We start from the raw sequence: 19,532 nt of genomic DNA, 5'->3' as shown, positions 1-19,532 counted from the left end.
TTAGAAAGCGATGCAGCCAGCGAATAAATAATAAATATTCTGACTCTAATAGAATTTAGTGTTACATTTTAGCACTATCTTCTGGGATTGTTGTCTCAAACAGCAATAATTTTAACAGTGATATGTTAACGACAGTCAATGAAATATGTAATTTAATGGAAAATATGACTGGCATTTAGACACCTACTCTAGATAATGGTGGACTTCGAACTCTCTCTCTCCTTCTCTGCTCTGCCCGCTCTCTGGTCTTCAATGTGTCAGAAGATTCTGCTCTTACTTTTGTTCCTTCCTGAGTACTATGCCTCTTCCTTTCAGCAGAGTGAGAAAAGGATCCCTTATCCCCTCGTGCATCTTTCTGTGCCTCACTATCTTTGTGCAGATCTGGCTTTTCCCCAACAGGAAATTCTTCCTGTAAAACAAAGTTGGAAGCAGGTTCAAACAATCATTCGAAGATATCTGGGTACACATTCTAGAACTGCTGATTCAATGGGAAAGAAAAAACAAAGATGAAGCAAGAGTATAAGAACATGGGCTTTAAGACAGCATGACAGCAATGGATAAAGAAAAGAACAGTGAGAGCTTTACCTTTGTATCTGGGTCGTAGTATATACCAGAAAGCGGATCAACATATAATCCAGTGTCTGGATCATATATGAAACTAGAGTCATCAGTTTCTGAAAACAAGGAAGGGGAAAGTAGAAGCGTAGTTAGTTGGTAAGTTAAAAACAAACATCAATAGCTCACGACCAGTGCTCCTCAAATAATGTTCTGTAATACAGTATCAACATGAACAACACAATTTAAAAACAAAACTATTACCATGCCTTATCTTCTAATGTGGCATTAGATTGAAAGAAATCCATAACCCAAATTGAATTCAGTGAATTTTAAGTGAATTTTGAGAGTTGATTTCAATAGACTTTATACAGTATTTGTACAACTTACATGTGAAGAAAACTTTTCGTTTCATGTGTACCAATCATTGTTTTCATTTAGTGTACGGAGGACTGTTAGGACTGTTTTTCTGAAGTCCAACTAAGGCTCAGTAAAGCCATTCAGGCCGTAGAAACTGAGAATCAGTACAATGAAATTGTAATACAAATGGTCCAACGAAACACTATGTATTGTAAAAATAAATAGTTTATTTAAATACAAGTAGGCCAAGAAATCTTGGGGGAAATAAGTACCATCACAGATCATATAAACTCATTATAGAAAAACACAACACTATGCTTGAAGGTACACAGCCCAAAGCATATAACCTAATTTTTAACACCTAACAGGAGTTCTAGGGAAGTTAAACCAATAGTTACTTTTTAGGTTACTTTCAGTAATAAGGGTGGTGGACCCTATCAGATGTACTGTGATGCTCAGCAGGAAATCACTAAGTAATGCAACTGGACAGTACACTTTTTGTGAATAGTGGAACATTTATTCTAGGAAAAGTGAAACACCTACAAATGATTCAGGATGGTGTGTAAGGAAGGCATGGTATCAACAGTAAGACAGGCACAGTGACCACAGTTCAAGGGTGTTTATACTTTCACAAGGGGGTGAGAAACGCCTATCTAAACCTAAATCTACAGATGGGAGCAGAATCGGAGCAGGCTACGACCATCAAATAATAATGCAGTCCTAGTGGAGTCTTGTCAAAATAAAAGGGCCTATGCTAAAACAAAAACCTATTGCCAATCCATACCACTAATTTACAAATAGTGTGGGGTAATGTTCACAAAATTCTAAGTCAGGATAATTGTTGTCGTTGGCATCCCTTCCCCATATTTTGAGCACGGGGCAAGACGGTTCACTCGAGCCAAGCACACACACTGGCTTCTTTCGTAATGAAGATACAGTTCTAATTCCATCATGGCCTTCTGTGCCCAGGTCTTTTTTCTCATCAAAGTCTCTTGATTCAGAGGGCCTGAGGTACCAAACAAAATAGAAAGTTGTTTTGTTCTTAAAATTGTCGAATTCGGGTGTCTCACCCTGGATCCCACTCAGCCAGGCTCAGATCCCTTTTCCATTACTGCGGATCCCCTTCTTCCGGGCTCAGATCCCTTTTCTGTTACTGCAGATCCCCCTCTCTTTGGGGCTCAGATCCCTTAATTTTAATGCTGAGAAAGTATTCTCTCTCCGGTGACTCACGGTTCACCCCGGATCCCCCTCAGCCAGGCTCAGATCCTTCTTTGCATTCAATTAATCTCCCTCAGCCGGGCTCAGACCAATTGTAGTTCACTTTACACTTATTGAAGACTTTCGAATGTGCACAGGGTTTAGCTTGACCCATCACAGGACCACTTTGATACAAAGTTCCTTTTTACAATATAGTTGCTATTCAGTTGGATACCTAACTGAGACCTTTGACGTGAGCAACCATGTGGAGTCAGACCACTCTGTACACAGTATCTTACTTGGCCTTTCAAAACACATTCACCACTTTGGTTTCCACCTGTTTGCGCCGCTCATCACATGCGCTTCATACGCTGTCCTTTGTAGATTCCTTCATACAATGTTGCAGCTTGCAACCTTGGTTCAAACACAAGCTGGTTTCGTATCAGTCTCTCAGACTCACCGGCTGTTTAGTTTTGACTGGCGCGGCTTTGTTGTAGGAGCCAAGGACAGTATTACTGCGGCAATCGCTCCTCCCTGCCTGGGTTATCGACCTGGGAGAGCCCCGGATACCTTTGATGCACAGTGTAGGTTTGTTCAGCTTCAGTTCCTGGTCTTAAGCTTCTTACTTTGCAAGGTTTGTAAAAGTAATGGTTTCGAGATGTCAAGGGCACTTATCTCCTTTTAACCCCCTCGGTTCTCGGCCCTTTCTTCTTGTGTTAAACTGCCATCTTGGAACTGTTGCTTCCTAGTGTGCTTTTCCTCGCTCAGTGTGCTTTTGTGCTCCACCTTTTATCTGTGGGGAAGTGTGATGGGAGTCGGGTGTGTGTAATGACCAGTAATTGCCTGACCATGGTGTTGGGACATGTCAGGTATACAGCTCTGGTGTTAGTCCGTTGTCGCTCACAGTGATATGTCCGTGAGAAAGTGTTTGTGTTGGGAAAGTTGGGGTGGGGGAGGGTTTGAGCTTCTAGGTATCCTAACTGTTAGGATGGGGAAAAAGTGTTACAGGGAAAGGGATACCACGTCTCACCTTTCAGTGTCACACTTCCACTCCCTGAAGACCCCTCATTCAGATGATCCTCCCACACAGGTCCACCCCCAGGAACTGGATCCAAAAGCTATGGCCGTGTCCTGGCCAACTGTATGACAGATCCCTATGGACTTGCGGGTGAGACACCTTCAGGTTTCTCACAGGTGTAATATTCAATTACAGTTGCTTTTCAGTTCACAGGGAAGCAATAACTAACTTATTTTTGGATAAAACCATTTTGCTCAAGGTAAGTAAAACCTGTACACTTTTTACAGGAGCCATCAGCCACTTAAAGGCAGGTGTAAACCTAAGACTTTTTGTGTCCGTCTAAAATAGACCAGGGAAAGCAAAACCCAATGATACTAATTTATAAATGAATTAAGGTTATTCTAGGTAGGTAAAACCTAAGGCAAGCTTATTTTGGACAGACTGACATGTCAGGGGAAGCAAGACTCAGTTGGGGACACTTTTACATTAATCCCAACAGGAATAGTGAAGTGAAACCAACAGCATTATTTGGGAAGAGGCACAAACAAATCACAGGTAACTAATATACCCTTACATCTACTTTCGGTTAGAATGGCAAAACAGTTACTAGGGGAAGAAAGATGTTACATCCACTTTTCAGAATGGCAAAAACATTCAAAGCTAAGTAAAACCACCTTATATCTACTTTTCTGAATGGCAGAACACTTCTATGCCAAGTAATAACTTTTGTAACTACTCACTCAGAGTTACAGTTACCAACCAACTTCTTTTGCAAGTAGGTAACTTTTAAACACTTATTCTCTTTTCTAGGCAAAAGGCCAAATCTTTAGAAGTCTTTCTCTTATTCTAGGAGCATGAGTGTTCTCAGTGGCAGAAGGGGGGTCACTACAGTCTAGTGTTCAACCGGTAGGTCAGGATAGGTTCCTAAGTAGCAAAAGTCAGATTTCCTAAGGAAGACTGTTAGAACAAGTAAGTACTTTACTGTATAGTTGTTTGAAGGACCAGGGCTTCACAGAAGACACTGTAGAAGGAATTCCAGCAGTGGCTTTGGTGCACTGGACGAGAGGACTCCAAATCACAGAAAACACCCTAAAACTACACTTGAATCACAAGAGACTTACGGTAAGTAAATACTCAAGCCAGCACAGTACCTCAGCATAGAAGACTATTTTGCAGCAGGACTACTTCAGGATCTGCAGCCAAAAATCTGGTTCGTTGTGGAATTCCTTCATCAAGAAGAAACGACACTGGAAGGACTTTTGCAGAAAGGATCATGGGGAAGGCTATAGGCAAGGTTTACCTCACGGCTGAATGGGGCTCTGTGGATTTGGCGCCTTTTTTCAGGAGCACAGAAGATATTAGAATATTGCTGGTCTGATTCTCGTAGTTTGCAAGGTCCAGCACTTTAGTGAGGGGACTTTTCAGACTGGAATCGTGCCTCTGGAGATCCAGCAGGATTCCCACAAAGTTTCTGTGAGATTCAGAATTCAGAAGACCATGCACCGCACAATGGCTCGAGGTCCCAGGGAATTGGGACATTGCAGCCCCACAAGGACGCAGCACGGCGTGGGATGGCGCATACTGCAGGTCTACTCGAGTCTTAGTGGGTTTCATCAGGCTCTGGGTCATTGTTTTCAGGGTCCTCCGGTGAAATTGAAGCTAGGGCTGCAGCAGGCTCCGGTTACACAGCAGGCTCCGGTTACACAGCAGGCTCTCCAGTCGCTGGAAATCGTTTCAGCTGCAAATTCTTCATCTTCCTCTTCGATTCCAGTGGTCCACTACATCTTCAGCTTCCAGAATCAGACTTCCGCAGAAACCCAGCCAATTATACCTCCTTGCAATATTCAAACTTGGGGGGGGGGTTGGCAATCCTTTCCGGACAGTCGGCCTTCCAGTTTGAACTGGAATCTCGCACGCCAGCTTGGAAGCGAAAGCGCTGCAGATTTTTGGACTCCTGACTTCACAGACACTCTGGAGCCTGGGCAGTGAGTCCACAGGGCTCCTGGCGGAGATAGAAATCGCACAAAGGAATTTCCCGCCCTAGATGTCGGGGGAAGGAACAAGAAAGGACAAGAAACAGTAAAATGGCGAAACAAGACAGGGGCCATTTTGGTAAAGGTGCACCATATTAATAAAAAGGTTCACTGCCACCAGCCATTAAAGGTACGTTTGTCCTTGTAACACAAAGGTTACATTTAAAATGAGAAAGGGGATACTCAGTATCTTCTCAGCACTCCACATAAGGTGGTCTCACCTAATAAAATATAAAAGGGACCCAAAGATCCTTTCTACCCTTCGGAACTGTAGTTCTCACAAGGTTAGCCAGAGAAAGTTAAAGGGAAGCCCCTAGATCAACCCAGCAACAATAGGCACTTACTGCCAAAAAGTTGTCAGAGGATAACTTTTAAAAGACACTAGGGAGAGTCTTAAAAATTACACCCATGAAAAGAGTAAAATATTCTGTGAGTGCGGGGAAAAGGTTCCCACTCAGCGGTATAAGGAAAAATAATCCACCAGTAAAAGCACAATGTTCTGGGGTTGATACAGGTCAGGAAGAGTTATCATTGCTATGAAAATCTTACCTAACAATGACTAACACTGGAATCATAAAAATGCCTTTTCAAACCTATCCAGTTAATTCCATAAAGAAGACCACAGTTACCAGACAAGGAGAATGAATGTAAGTAATTTCACTCACCATTCTCATCACTATCTCCAGCACTCCTTGATCCTCCTGTACTCTTTCGCTGTAACAAAGCAGATATAGTATTATGCTGAGGGCAAATGGGACATTACATTATTTATTCTCGGTGATAAAGGATATGTTCATATGTAAGTGTATGGGTCACCTCAACATCAGCCTTTTACATTCACATATATGGCAAAGGTTGGAAGGATGTTCCAGTGTCATAGAAGGGATTGAGCAAGCATATGTCTGTTTTAAGTAGGAGGAATTCAAAGTTAAATGGTGCTTGTTGAGAACCCAGCTCCAGAAATCTCTCACTAATGTTGGGCTGGTGCTGCAGGTGAGCAAAACAAAAAAAACTGGATGGAGTTGGTATTCTTAGCTAAAAGGAGAATACTATTTTACCACAGGCTACTAAAATATACACCGCCCAGGAAAATGGGTATATCTGGGTTATGGGCATTACCTGTTCTTACCAGTTAAAAAAGATAATTGAAGCTGATGCCACCTCACTCTTTAACCCAGTCCTGAAAACCTTTATTACACTGGTGACTAGACAAGTGCAAATTCCAACACAGTTGGGTATGTGTTCCCTAATGCGTGTGTATTGACCAAATTAAGTTGTTTACAAATTAACAAAAGGCAAAGCAGGAAACCGGCAGTGCTATTTGATAACAAGGATGCACATGTGACTATTGTACTGAGAGAAAAGAAAGCAAGATTGAGGCATACAGGGAGGGAAAGAAATACAAGGTCAACGAAGTACTCAAAGAAATTCAAGGGTAAGAAAAGAGAATGAGTGAACCTACAGAAACAAACAACGAGGTAAGCAAAGAGTGAGGGTGCATTGAGAGAGGACTTCAAGAATGAAACATAATGAAGTGAAAATCTAAGCATGAACTATTGTTCTTTACATTGGCTACCACAGAAGGGAAAAAAGAGACAAAAGCACTTCTGGAAAATATGGATTCTGTTTGGGGTGAAGGAAGACTATGAGTTTACCTTGAAGAGGTGACTCTTGAGCTTTATTATAATGTAACTCAATCTGCACAGATGGACATTGAAAGAGTTAGCAAAATAGGTGGATCAAGGGAATTCAGAGAGAATAATTAGTGTTTTTCTTCTGTCGACGAACTATGTAATTGGTCAAAAGATATCTTTGATTCTACTGGATGGGGAAGCACCTGATGTGTGGAATTATCTGCTAGGCATGTGCTGTGCTACAGGCAACTTGTCTTTGTAGAGAAATAAGGATGGGGTGATGAGTGTATTGTGAGTGACAAGAGCTGTTTAATTGTAGGATGCCTTTGCCTGGGAGGGAAAAGGATGTTGTTAAGCCAGATAGTAAGATATTTCCAGAGTGATGTAAAATCTGGATGGAGAGCACAGAAGACTGTTCTCAAATCCAGGGCATTGAGGTTTGATTTCATTATATGTACTGCAGGTTGTGGACAGATAGCCAGTAATGCTTTTGGGACTAGCAGGGGGACATTAGTTTGGAGCATCTTGCCATCAATGGGGTTATGGCAAGAGTGAGGTTCGTCAATCACAGGTAGTTTTTCTATCTGCATACACATGGGAGGTAATGTTCAAATAATAGGAAGAAGAAGCTGAACTAATTGATGGGAGACAATATCTATGAGGATGGGAATATGATATGATAGGTTATTTATAACGTGCTTAATACCCAGAAGTTTCTAAGCGTGGACCCGGGGATCGAACCTGTGTTGCTCTGTGTCGTCTTACTTCCAAGGCCCGACACATATGGAACAAGTTACTTACCTGTAACTGTTGTTCTCCAGCATGGGTCTGGCATGGATTCACATGCTCATGAATATTCCCCGTCGTCAGGCTGGGAATCCTCGGTAAAGAAAAAATCAGTATCAGTTTCGTTTCTGATCTGTCTTTCGTAGTAGTAACCAATCACTGATCTCTGCGTCATACTGACCACAGCCAATGACTGCCATCTCCCTAAGCCCCGCCTCTGGCAGCCATCTTCAGATTTGGTAGCACGTGAAGTGGCAGTATGACCAAGTGAAGAGCCGCAGAGGGGTAGGCGGGAGGGTTCGCATGTGAATCCATGCCAGACCCATGCTGGAGAACAACAGTTACAGGTAAGTAACTTGTTCCTTCTCCAGCATGGGGTCTGGCATGGATTCACATGCTCATGAATATAAGAATAAATAGCAGTACACACATGCACAACCACGGGAGGTGGCAAAAGGCTCAACATTAAGCAATACAACAACATTAAGCATCTCTTACCTCCTCACCAGGCTCACCTTAGGCGAACAGGTTGCGCAGCACTGCTTGGCCGACCCTGGACTCCTCCCTGGAATCCCGATCGACGCAGTAGAATCTCGTGAAGGTGTGTGTCGACCTCCACGTAGCAGCCCTGCAGATGTCCAGCAGGGGCACACCAGATAAGAACGCCGTAGTAGCAGCGATCGCTCTGGTCGAATGGGCTCTCGGACGGCCTGGCAGCGGTCGGTTAGCCAACCGGTGGCAGTGCATGATGCAGCCGGAGAGACATCTGGAAATAGAAGACTTCGAGAGAGCCTTCCCTTGATTCACAGGTCCAAAGTTCACGAACAGCTGTGATGTCCTCCGGAAACTCTTTGTGCGGTCCACGTAGAACTTCAGCGCTCTAGCCACATCCAGCAAGTGCAAAGTCCTCTCGGCCGGCGACGAAGGAGACGGGGAGAAAACAGGTAACACCAAGGGCTCGTTAAGATGGAAGCCCGACGGCACCTTGGGCGTAAAGGAGGGGTGCGTCCTAAGCACCACCCTCGAGGCATGGAAAGTCAAGTACGGTGCTTTGCAGGATAGGGCCTGGATCTCTCCCACTCGTCGTGCGGAGGTAATGGCCACCAGGACTGCAGTCTTCCACGACACAAACTTCATCGGTGCGGAGTGCATCTGCTCGAATGGGGGCCCCATGAGCCTGGTCAGCACCACGTTAAGTTCCCACGCCGGGGCCGGGACCTTCACCAGCGGGAACGACCGGAACAGTCCTTTCATAAACTCTTTCACCAGTCGATGGGACCACAGGGACGTCCGTCCTGTGGTTCTGGTATATCTGGAGATCGCCGCCAGATGAATCTTAATGGAGGCATGGGCAAGCCCAGCCTTTGCCAGCGATAGCAGGTACGGCAGCACTTGAGGGGCCGTAATCCGTAGGGGGTCGATCTTCTGTGCTCGGCACCAGATAGAGAACCTCTTCCACTTATGACCGTAGCATTTGAGAGTCGAGGACACCCTGGCCTTTGCAAGAACCTCTCTGCAATCGGCCGGTATATCGTAGCCTCCAAACTCTAGCGCTGCAGGAGCCAAGCCTGCAGGTTCATCGACGCCGGGTCGTGGTGGAAGATGGCGCCTCCTTCTCTGGAGAGAAGGTCCGTGTCTGCGACAGCTTGATGGGAGGGGACGTTGACAAGTCCAGAAGGTCCGGGAACCAGATCTGCCTCGGCCACGCCGGTGCGACGAGGATCATCCTGCACCGGGACCTCTTGAGCTGGCTGATGAGTTGAAGCAGCAACGGCAACAGAGGGAACGCATACAGGTATAGGCCGTCCCAGGGGAACGAGAACGCATCGCCCATGCTTCTCGGCTGGGGAAACCTGCTGGTGAACCTCTTGCACTTCGAGTTCGTCGCTGTTGCGAACAGGTCGATTTGGGGTTTGCCCCATCGTCTGAAGAGTTGATCCACCTGATCCTGGCGCAGTTCCCACTCGTGACACGCGCGCAGCTCCCTGCTGAGCGAGTCGGCGATGGTGTTGCTTTCTCCTGCCAGGTGGAATGGAACCAGGAACATCCCCTGGGCGACCGCCCAGTGCCACAGATCCTGTGCCTCCTTGGATAGGGCTGGGGATCTGGTGCCTCCCTGCTTCCGTATGTAAAACATTGTTGTGGTGTTGTCCGTGAAGATCCGCACCACCTTGCCCTTGAGCGACGGGAGGAACGATTTGAGAGCCCAGAACACGGCTCGGAGTTCCAGGATGTTGATGTGCAGGAGCCTCTCCTCCGGGAGCCAGAGGCCTCTTGCGCGTAGATCTCCGGTGTGGGCGCCCCAACCTTCCAGGGAGGCGTCCGTTGTCACCGTCTCCTGGTACGCCGGCGCCTGAAAGTGCTTGCCCGCCGTGAGGTGCGCTCGAACGCCCCACCACTGAATCGCCCGCCGGAACACCTCGTTGAGGGGGACCCTGTCTTCGAAGGTGCCCGTCGCCTGTATCCAACGGGCGTCGAGAAATTCTTGAAGAGGGCGCATCCATAGTCTGCAGAGGCGCACCAGGTAGATGCAGGAGGACACCATCCCCAGCAGGGACTTGATGGACCTCACCCTGGCCACGTCCGTGGCTAGCAGGCGCTGCACTTTGCCTAGAATGGTCTTCGTCTGTTCTTCCGACGGGGCCACCAGGCGCCTCACTGTATCGAGCTTCGCTCCCAGAAACAGGGCCACCTGCAACGGCACCAGGTGAGACTTTGGGTAGTTTATGGCGAATCCCAGGTCTCTGAGTAGCTGGACGGTCCTCGCAGTGTGTTCGACGGCGAGTTCCCTCGTCATTCAGCGGATGAGCCAGTCGTCCAGGTAGGGGTAGGTGTGAATCCCCTGCAGGCGCAGCCACGCCGCCACTGGTGCTAGGCACTTGGTAAAGACCCTGGGGGCCGACTTCAATCCGAACGGCAGTGCTCTGAATTGGTAGTGGCGTCCCTGGACGACAAACCTGAGGAACTTTCGGTGACTTTTGAGGATGGGAACCTGGAAGTATGCATCCTCCAGGTCCAACGACGATAGAAAGTCGCCTTCCTCCAGCTGTCCCAGTACGTGCTGGACGGCGACCATCCTGAACTTTTGTGATCTGATGTATTTGTTCAAACGACGAAGGTCCAGGATGGGGCGCCAGCTGCCAGTCTTCTTCCTGACGAGGAAGTACCTTGAGTATACCCCGGAGCCTCTTCGGGACAAGCTCGATGGCGCCTTTCCTGAGCATTGCCCGTACTTCCAACAGCAGTTGCGGGACGTGATTTTCCTTCCTGGCCACAGGAAGAACGTGAGGGCACTTCTTCAGGAATTCGATAGAGTGTCCTCTTGCCAGGGTATCCAGCACCCAACGGTCGGTGGAGATGGACTTTCACACGCCGACGAAATTCGTCAGCCGGCCTCCCACCGGGGTGCTTCGGTGGGGGCCCGAGACCTCGGCCGGTTCAGTCCTGCTTGGCGCTCCCTGCTTGCCGCGACCCCTGCAGGCCTCCTGAGACGAGGAGCGAGCCGCCTGGCGGTAGGACGACGAGCCACCGCTGGATCCCTTGGAGGCACCCTGTCTGCCTCCGGAGCTCCGAAAGGGCCGTTGTTGCTGAAGGGCTCCTAGGGCGCGGGCCGTCTCCGTGTCCGTTTTTATGGCTTGGAGGGATTCGTCCACCGCCTTCCCGAACAAGTTGCTGCCGTTGAAGGGCATGTCCAACACCCTGGTCTGGACGTCCTGACGGAAGTCGGTCGTCCGGAGCCAACCCCGTCGTCGTAGGCAAACACTGTTGCCCAGCTGGCCGAACCCCGGTATCGGCAATATCGGTTGCCACCGATATGGCGTGGTCCGACGCCACCTCGCCCTCTTGCAATATTTCCAGGACCTCGGACCTCTTGTCGTCCGGCAGGAAGTCCAATATGGGGGCCAGCTTAAACCAAGCTTCCTGTCATAACGGGCCACGATCGCCAGGGCGTTGGCCGCTTTGATCGTCGTCGCCGCCGACGAAATGACCCGCCGCCCCATGGCGTCCAACTTCTTTCCCTCGCCGTCCGGCGGGGAATTCGACGTCGAGGCTCCTGACCCCGCCGCATTCTTCTTCGCCGCCGCCGAGACGACCGAGTCTGGCGTTGGCTGGGCCCTGAGGCACAGGGGAACGGTTTTGGGGACCCACTACTTCTTCTCGTACCGGTCCCGTTTGGCTGGTGCCGTGGAGGGGTTTTTGAGAACCGACAGGCCCTCCTCCCAGATGTCATCGATTAGAGGCACCACGATGACAGTCTTCCTCTTGGCCTCCCGGCGCTGATAGAGGAAACCTTCCCTTTTCTGCTCCTCCGGGCAGAGCTGGAACAATTCGGACGCCCTGGCGATCATGGCGTGGAATGAGCCAATCTCGTCGGGCGGCGAGGCCCGGGAGACGGGAGACCCGTTCCGTCGTCGTCGCCCTCAGAACCCGTCGTCGAGCCCAACGCACCGTCATCTCCCGACTCGTGGGAGGATGAGGAGGGAACTGCAGGCCTTACGGGGGCGAGCGGAGGAGAGGGTTGGGTCCTCCGTTGTTTGTTCTGAGGACTTCCCGACAGGCCAGGCTGCGGGTCCTCCGGCCTGGGCCGTGGGGACCTCGTCCTTATCTCAGAGCATAAGGACTGGATCGCAGACAAAATGGCCGCCGAGCCATCCTGAGGCCTAGGTTCCGGCCGTGCCGGAAGGGAAAGCTGCTCTTCCTGGCCATCGTCGTCTTCCTCGGTTATCTCCCGAGGATCTTCCTTACGGGATCGAACCTTCTCGAATTGGACTTCGAGGTTCCTCACGGCCTCAGTCAGTTCCTCCTCCGAGGCTGACTCCGAGCTCGAGGAGGCTACCGTGCCCCCCCTCGCTTCTTCCATCATGGCGGCCACGACGATGGGCTGAAAAGAGGATTCCCTCCTTGGCGGAAGGGAAACTCTAGTCCCGGAGGCAGTCTCCGCTGGCGGGGTCTCTGCCGGCTTGGCCAGAGTCGCCGCGATCGCCTCGATAGAGGCCTTTGCCTGCTGGGTAGGGGCCTTCACCACCTTAGGTGCATCCCGGGCCTTCTCCTTCGGGGGAGGGGCGACACCTCGCTCCCCCTCTTCCAAGATCGGACGGGGCTTCTCCCGAAGCTTACCCGGGGTCTCGGACTTACTCTTCCCCGAACCGGAGCGCTGGCTCGTGGTTGACGGTGCGCCCTGCCTGGCGACCAAAGAGCCCGACCTTTCAGCGCTCCCGGAGCCAGCGGACTCGCGGCGCTTGGCCTGGTGTTGGGCCCCCGTCTCCGGGGCGCCCGCACAGGACTTAGAAGCCCGCTCGGACCCTTTCTTCTTCTTCTCACCCGTTGAGCCCTTCTCCAACCAGCTGGCGAGACGGGATTGACGGTCCCTCATGGTCCACTCCGACAAGTTCTTGCAGAACTGGCAGTCCTTCTCTACATGAGTCTTGTCCCCATGAAGACAGTAGAGGCATCGCGAATGTTCGTCTTCCTTAAACACATTCTGCAGCCCGCATCCAGGGCAGCTGCGAAACAGCTTGGGTCCGGGCGACAAACTCGCATCCTGGGCCATCTCAAAGTAGGCAGCAAATCTTCTGGAATCCTCCAAGTTGATTCGACGAAATCTTCACCTTTGAGGGGCGTAGGAAAATCCTGCAACGGGTAGCCGTTAACGGGGGTAGAAACGGTGGAGCTTGAGGCTCGATTAACCGAAAAAATGTGAAAATTCACCTGAAAAGCGCGAAACACACAGTAAAAGCTCGAGAGCTAAGCACGAGGACTCCCAACACTTGAACGTGCGATAAAAATCTGAAGATGGCTGCCAGAGGTGGGGCTTAGGTAGAGAGCAGTCATTAGCTGTGGTCAGTATGACGCAGAGATCAGTGATTGGTTAATACTACGAAAGACAGATCAGAAACGAAACTGATACTGATTTTTTTCTTTACCGAGGATTCCCAGCTTGACGACGGGGAATATTCATGAGCATCTGAATCCATGCCAGACCCCATGCTGGAGAAGTCATGAAATACATGAAGCATAAGTCTTTGATAAGAAGGGCACTGTTGTCAAATGTACAGACCCCTCAGAGATTCAGTACGACCAGAACGAATTCAAGCTTGAGGCAAGTTCAGAATACTGAACGCAAGAATGAACAAACCGGATTTGAAAAAAGAATGCAAAACAAAAAAGCAATATAATAGTATAGGGTATAAATAAATGCAAGGGTATGTGGTATAACTTAAGAAGTGTGCATACGAACGAGTACATTTTAAATTGATAGGTGTACAGAAAACATCAAGTGAATTTGAAAATAAATGTGTTACAGTCAGTGGTGCACAGAGCAAAAGGAATGCAAGGGTGGATAATGTACTGCAAACAAATGAAATGTGAAAGAGGGGGACACCGAGAAAGAATGGATTGTAGGGAATATCTGAAGATAATTTAAAACAAGAGTGAGTCATATGCGCAAAGAGATGCAGTGAGCCAAGAGAGGGTAAGATTGCCACCAGAAAGACTTCAATTCATGCATCTTTTACGAAAGCCCTGCACTGATACTCATCAAAATCCAAGCTATGGCTGGTCATCACCCAAACATGAGTCGGTGAAATGCTGTGGACCAGAATAGCTCTTTATCTTCCACATTTCCAACATTCCATTTGTGGCCAAGCTCCTCATAGAAGAAGTAAATCCCATCTACGAATCTCCTTAAAAGCAATAAGCTTTTAAACAAGTTGCCATTATGAATGCACCCAGAACAAAGTACCTAACTCACACTATCTTACGTAAGAAGCATTTCCACACTTATCTAAAGAGTAAAAATTCCACTCATCCTCCTACATCTACACACAGTATTGAATTCCTGAAATCATACTATGTGTGTGTGAATTAAAGAAATGGTGTAGATGATAAAGACCCTTAGTTATTTTAAGTCCTACTTCCATGACGGGCAAAAGCATGATCTCCAGACACACATTGCAAATTGCTTTGTGCGCAATCTAAAAAAAAGGCCCAACTTCTTCAATTCTACAGACTGAGAACTCAAATGTTTGGGCAAGCCATCATCTAACACAACACAATGCCCCTGTACATTAGGACCAAGGGTTATTTCAACCTGTCACTACAACCTGGTTATTTTCCTTTGAAGATTTGTAATGCTTAACAAATGCTATATTACTTACCTTGAGTGATATAGATCGCTTTGCTGTCTGTGTAGCACATCCAGGGCTCAACCACCCAGGTTGCCTGTAAAGGAAGGACATCATAAGTATTGCAACTAAAATGCCACAATAAAAGTGCACTGTAATGAATAGCTTCAAATGCTTTCAAAAGATGTGACCAACTATAAATAACAGCAGGAGGTCCATTATATTAATAAGTGTATTCACTATATTATTAGGGGCACTCTGAAAACCAAACTCATCAGGTATTTCTTTTCAGATATGTGTTGTGTTCTGTAGAATTAATGAGGGAACACAATTTTCCCCTTTACATTAATCTGCCTCATTGTAAGGGAGGATATTTTTCAAACAGCATGAAATCACTTGGTTTTAATCCATCCTGGAATCTAGGCACGTGGTCACATACCTTCCGACCTCTAGTTGGTATATATATTCATGGTTTTCAATAACTACAATAATGTCTTACAGAGCTGGGTACTAAGGTTTTCTTCAAAATCTTTCTTCAGAGAACTAAATCGTAAAAAGGCTGCGCTTGGCTGGGAAAGTTCTGACAAGTGCAGTCAGCAGGCCAACGTTGTAGCACCTACCTTTCTACTCCTGGAGAACGCTGAACTTTGGCTCCGCCCACCCTAGCTGATATAGAGGGTGCATGGTGGGACAAGTGCAGTCAGCAGGGTGGAGACATAGGTAAGATTGTGAGAAGGCGCATTAAACGACTACCTTTTCGTGACACTGCACATATTAAAATAGAGTGATTCTATTTGCCCTTACCCTCGTTAATTTAAATACATCTTGTAGATTTTTCACAAGTATTAAGCCGTATAGCTTATGTATCGAGGAACCTGTTACTCTGAATGTGTGACTAATTCAGGCTCTCCTATTGAAGCCTGACACTTGGAGGTGGATGTTAACGTGCCGTGCTTACAAGAGGGACAATCACAGTTTTCTTCCCATTGTGGGCTGACAATAGATTGGCTACTCAACCAGCACCTGAAACAGTTAACACTGAAACTTCAAACATGGGAGCGACAGGGTCTCTACCACAAGCCTCCTCACCCACTGACCATGACTCATTGTTGTAAATGTGTTACAATTTAACGCACAAAGTGAATGGAACTGTTGTCATTCCTACTACAGAGAACTAAATCCAACTAATACTAATCTCTCAGCTTCTAATTTGGAAGTGCTGGTTGACAACTCCTTTAGTTGTGTGCAACATTATGTTCGACACCTGTAAGCTCTAACTGTAAGCAATAACCAATTAAACATCATGACATCCACACTGGCATCATGTGCTGATATACAGCAAAAACAAAAAAGTCCTATCGTCTTTTAAAGGGCCTTGATGAATCAGTTGTTACGAGCCATTCGCAATCGCCATTTTTTAAAGTCAGTGTAAATGATAACTCATTGCATGTATATATGGCATCAGTGGATAGGAGCGACGACTCAGGAGTTGCAGAGCAGAATAAATGATCACAAAAATGTCCCATTATGCATTTATCTAACTGATATGTTAAGCGTACAAAGATCACCCACACCTCCTCCCACCACGAATATGGTGTCACTTTGCACAGAAGCTTCTCTTCCAACCCACACAGGTGTAAACAAAAATTGACAAGAGCTATAAAAGCCTGGTTAGCTTCACGCCAACAGCTACTAGAGGCTACTGTTGGCTCCCCAGGCCAACTGATGCTAAACAAACAGACCTATGTGAATTCAACTCTGTGCATTTGCGCAATCTAATAAATAAACATTAGGACACATCTAAACATTTAAAGCACAAGGGGTCATAAATAATGGACACATTGATGTTTTTGCATCCTATATAGAGCACTATGCACTAGCTCCTTGTTCTGCCATGGTAGCTCCTGGCGAATGGTTATTCTAGATAGCCAGGAGCTGGTTTTAGCTCCTGCATATCCAATCTTAATTTCAATCCTTGGAACAATATACGATGCTTGATACATTAGATACATTTGTATTGCAGGAAAAAAAGGCAGAAGAACAAATGGAAAAAAGAGCAAATAATAACAAGCTGCTCTTAAGACCTTAGACAACTGGGTCCTGAAACAACCTACTGCAGGTCCTACTAAATATGGGGATTGGGCTACTGGTCAACTGTGAAAGAACATCATATCAAATGCGGAATCCATAAAATTTCACAATTCTCACTTGTGGAGACAACAGTATTCAGGCAATAACTGGTATTTAGGAGAGTATTGATCATAAGGACACAGAACCAACTATTAACGCTATTTGCAAGGGGCGGCCTTCCGCATCCAAAAGCCCATCTGATCATCTAGTACTATACTGATTGGACTCTTTTGTGATTGATGAAATTCGGCCTCTAAATCTTTGGTTGTTTTAGACTTACTGCACAGCATTCCTCAATTGAGGGTCATCACTTCTAAAGATATTGATTATATCAAATTTCAGATGATTACAGGGCTGAAAATTGGTCATGCAACATTACGGAGCTTATGTCATATCACCAGCTTCTTAAAAATAGGGCATGCATTAAAATCTGGTACTGTAAGGCTTTTCTCCCATTGAGTGGTATGTGATACTAATGGGAGGCAAGTCTAGAACTTCAAGTTTAAGGGCAATAATACGCCAGCTAACAAATGTGTCACTTGGGCTTGGCTGCCGTCTGAGTTGCAACCAATGAGAAAGATGAATTAATAACTCAGTCGCAAGGCATCAGCTTGCTCTCATGGAATACAATAGGCCATTCTCATTACAAAATAAGTATGCATGATGTCGATCCATTTACCTATTGTGACATCATAGCACTTCAGGAGTATTAGCTGATGTCTAAGATAGTCCTAGACAGATACATTATTATGCGTTAAGACACAAAAGCGTAATAAGCTGATTCTAGGGGTTAAGTCCAATTACACCATCACTGAATATAGACTTAAGGAATTGAATCACAATATCAAATGGGGTCTCCATGTACAAAATGAAATCTCATTTCCAAAGTTACTAATTATATATGTTCACAATCCTCTTCTTGGACACAAGACGAGTTCAATTATGTTCTACATCACTTGTCACACAACAGAATGGCTATAGGATAACCCCTTAAGGTAAGTTATTTGTGGGGATTGTAATTCCTATTGTGACATAGCATGGGCATTACAACAGGGTCAGTCCACTTTGTATAGTGAAATGCTTAATTTATCTTAACAGCAGTAATTGGTGGACCAGCAGAACAAATGGCTGAATTATGTGCCTGACCAAGGATTATCGTGAGCAATGTGTACAATGCAGTTAATTGTAGTGTCATATCTATGTGATGTAAATGTATTGGGCACGCAATGGCATCCAAACGTTCCATTTTGGAATGTCATTGCACGCAGTGCTTTTGTCAGTTGAAAGCCGTTACCTGTTCCTGAGTGAACACACCGGAGTTGGGGTATTCCTAACTGAATAAATCTGGTTTTCTCTTCACATTGTGTATATGCGATCCCAAGTGTGGCCCTCTATTATACAAATACAACATGGAGCAGTGGAAATCAACTGAGCAATTTGGATTATGCATTTATGAGCCATACCTTAAGTGATCGAATGCCTTCTGCAAGAGTTGACACAAATACACAGAGTGATCATGAGTCGTGTATAATCATTAAATTTAATGGGAGATTTGCTGGTGATAAATAATCTCTGGACAACACAAGGTTAACATCCAGGAAAAGCTTATTGTTTGGAGCAAGAACTATATTGAGAAATTAAATAACTATATTACTAATGATCCCCTACTCCAGTACTGTTTTACTACAGCGGATGATAATACAATTATCAAGCATTTATATCATCTGGTTCATACTTATGGTATTTGCTCAAACAAATGGGTTGATATTAATCATGAAGATGGTGGTAAGATATAATATCACCCAACTGAAACACGTCCTTAGAGGTAATATATGCATCCTTATTAAGGATTCACGCAATCAATCACTACGGATTTTGAATATTAAAACTATGAAATTCAAATTTAGAAACTGGGTCTGTAATTGTAAGGGCACGGATCATAACATGCACTGGCAGATTATGGACAGGATATTGTGAAGTAATCACTGCAATCAATTTTGGCATCTATTTAAGAAATGTAATGACAGATCAAAAATGAAATTAATCCTAGAAAGGAGGAATGTTGGAAGGAATTTTTGAAATGATGTATTATTCCTTTTATTTATTCGTATTTGTAGAGCGCGCAGCAACCCAACAGCATCGTGGCGCTTGTTACAGAGTGTGATCAGAACTTAGTTACAAAAGAAAAACACATACACGCATAATTTTTGTACCATTTGCGAATGACAGGTTGTAAAGCAGATAGTGGCAAGCATTTTAGTTAGAGAGCACAGTTTTAAGGTTTTTTCTAAAGGCAGGGAGAGAGGTTTCTGCTCGGAGGGCAGTGGGGAGCGCATTCCAGAGCTTTGGGGCTAAATATGAGAAGCCTATCCCTCCAGCGTTGGCCCTGTTAATGCGCGTTACAGTGAGTTCGTTGGTGTAGCGTGTTCTGGTAGGCCTGGTTGAGATGGATCTGTAGAGTGTCTCAAAGATAGGGCGGAGCTGTGCAGTTGATGCATTTGTGTGAGCAGACTGTCTTACTTGTGAGAAGCGGTCTCTTTTTGGAATGCTTAAGGCTGCTCTTAGCGAGTTATTTTGGGTGATTTGGAGTCCGTTTATGTTTTTTAAGGAAGTGCCGGCTAAGAGCGCATTGCAGTAGTCAAGCTTTGCACCTATGGTTGCTCTGGCTATTGAGAGAATTTATCTTAGTTAAGAA

General features: G+C 46.2%; 1 protein-coding gene across 2 annotated transcripts in view; it reads right to left on the bottom strand.

Moving 5' to 3' along the window:
• The window catches only part of RBM6 (RNA binding motif protein 6), a 1,836,548-nt gene that overhangs the window by 609,319 nt on the left and 1,207,697 nt on the right, over positions 1-19,532 (bottom strand). For both annotated transcript variants that reach the window (XM_069644148.1, XM_069644149.1), the window contains exons 13-16: positions 14,741-14,804; positions 5,829-5,877; positions 586-674; positions 188-409 (exon numbers count right to left, since the gene is read on the bottom strand). In XM_069644148.1, coding sequence (XP_069500249.1) covers positions 188-409; positions 586-674; positions 5,829-5,877; positions 14,741-14,804 — 424 coding nt within the window. The remainder of the gene's footprint in view (positions 1-187; positions 410-585; positions 675-5,828; positions 5,878-14,740; positions 14,805-19,532) is intronic.

Source organism: Ambystoma mexicanum, chromosome 2p, assembly GCF_040938575.1.
Source record: "Ambystoma mexicanum isolate Mex_15411 chromosome 2p, UKY_AmexF1_1, whole genome shotgun sequence".
Taxonomy (NCBI): Eukaryota; Metazoa; Chordata; class Amphibia; order Caudata; family Ambystomatidae; genus Ambystoma; species Ambystoma mexicanum.
The sequence above is the reverse complement of the archived record's forward strand: the minus strand, read 5'-3'. Positions and strand labels throughout refer to the sequence as shown.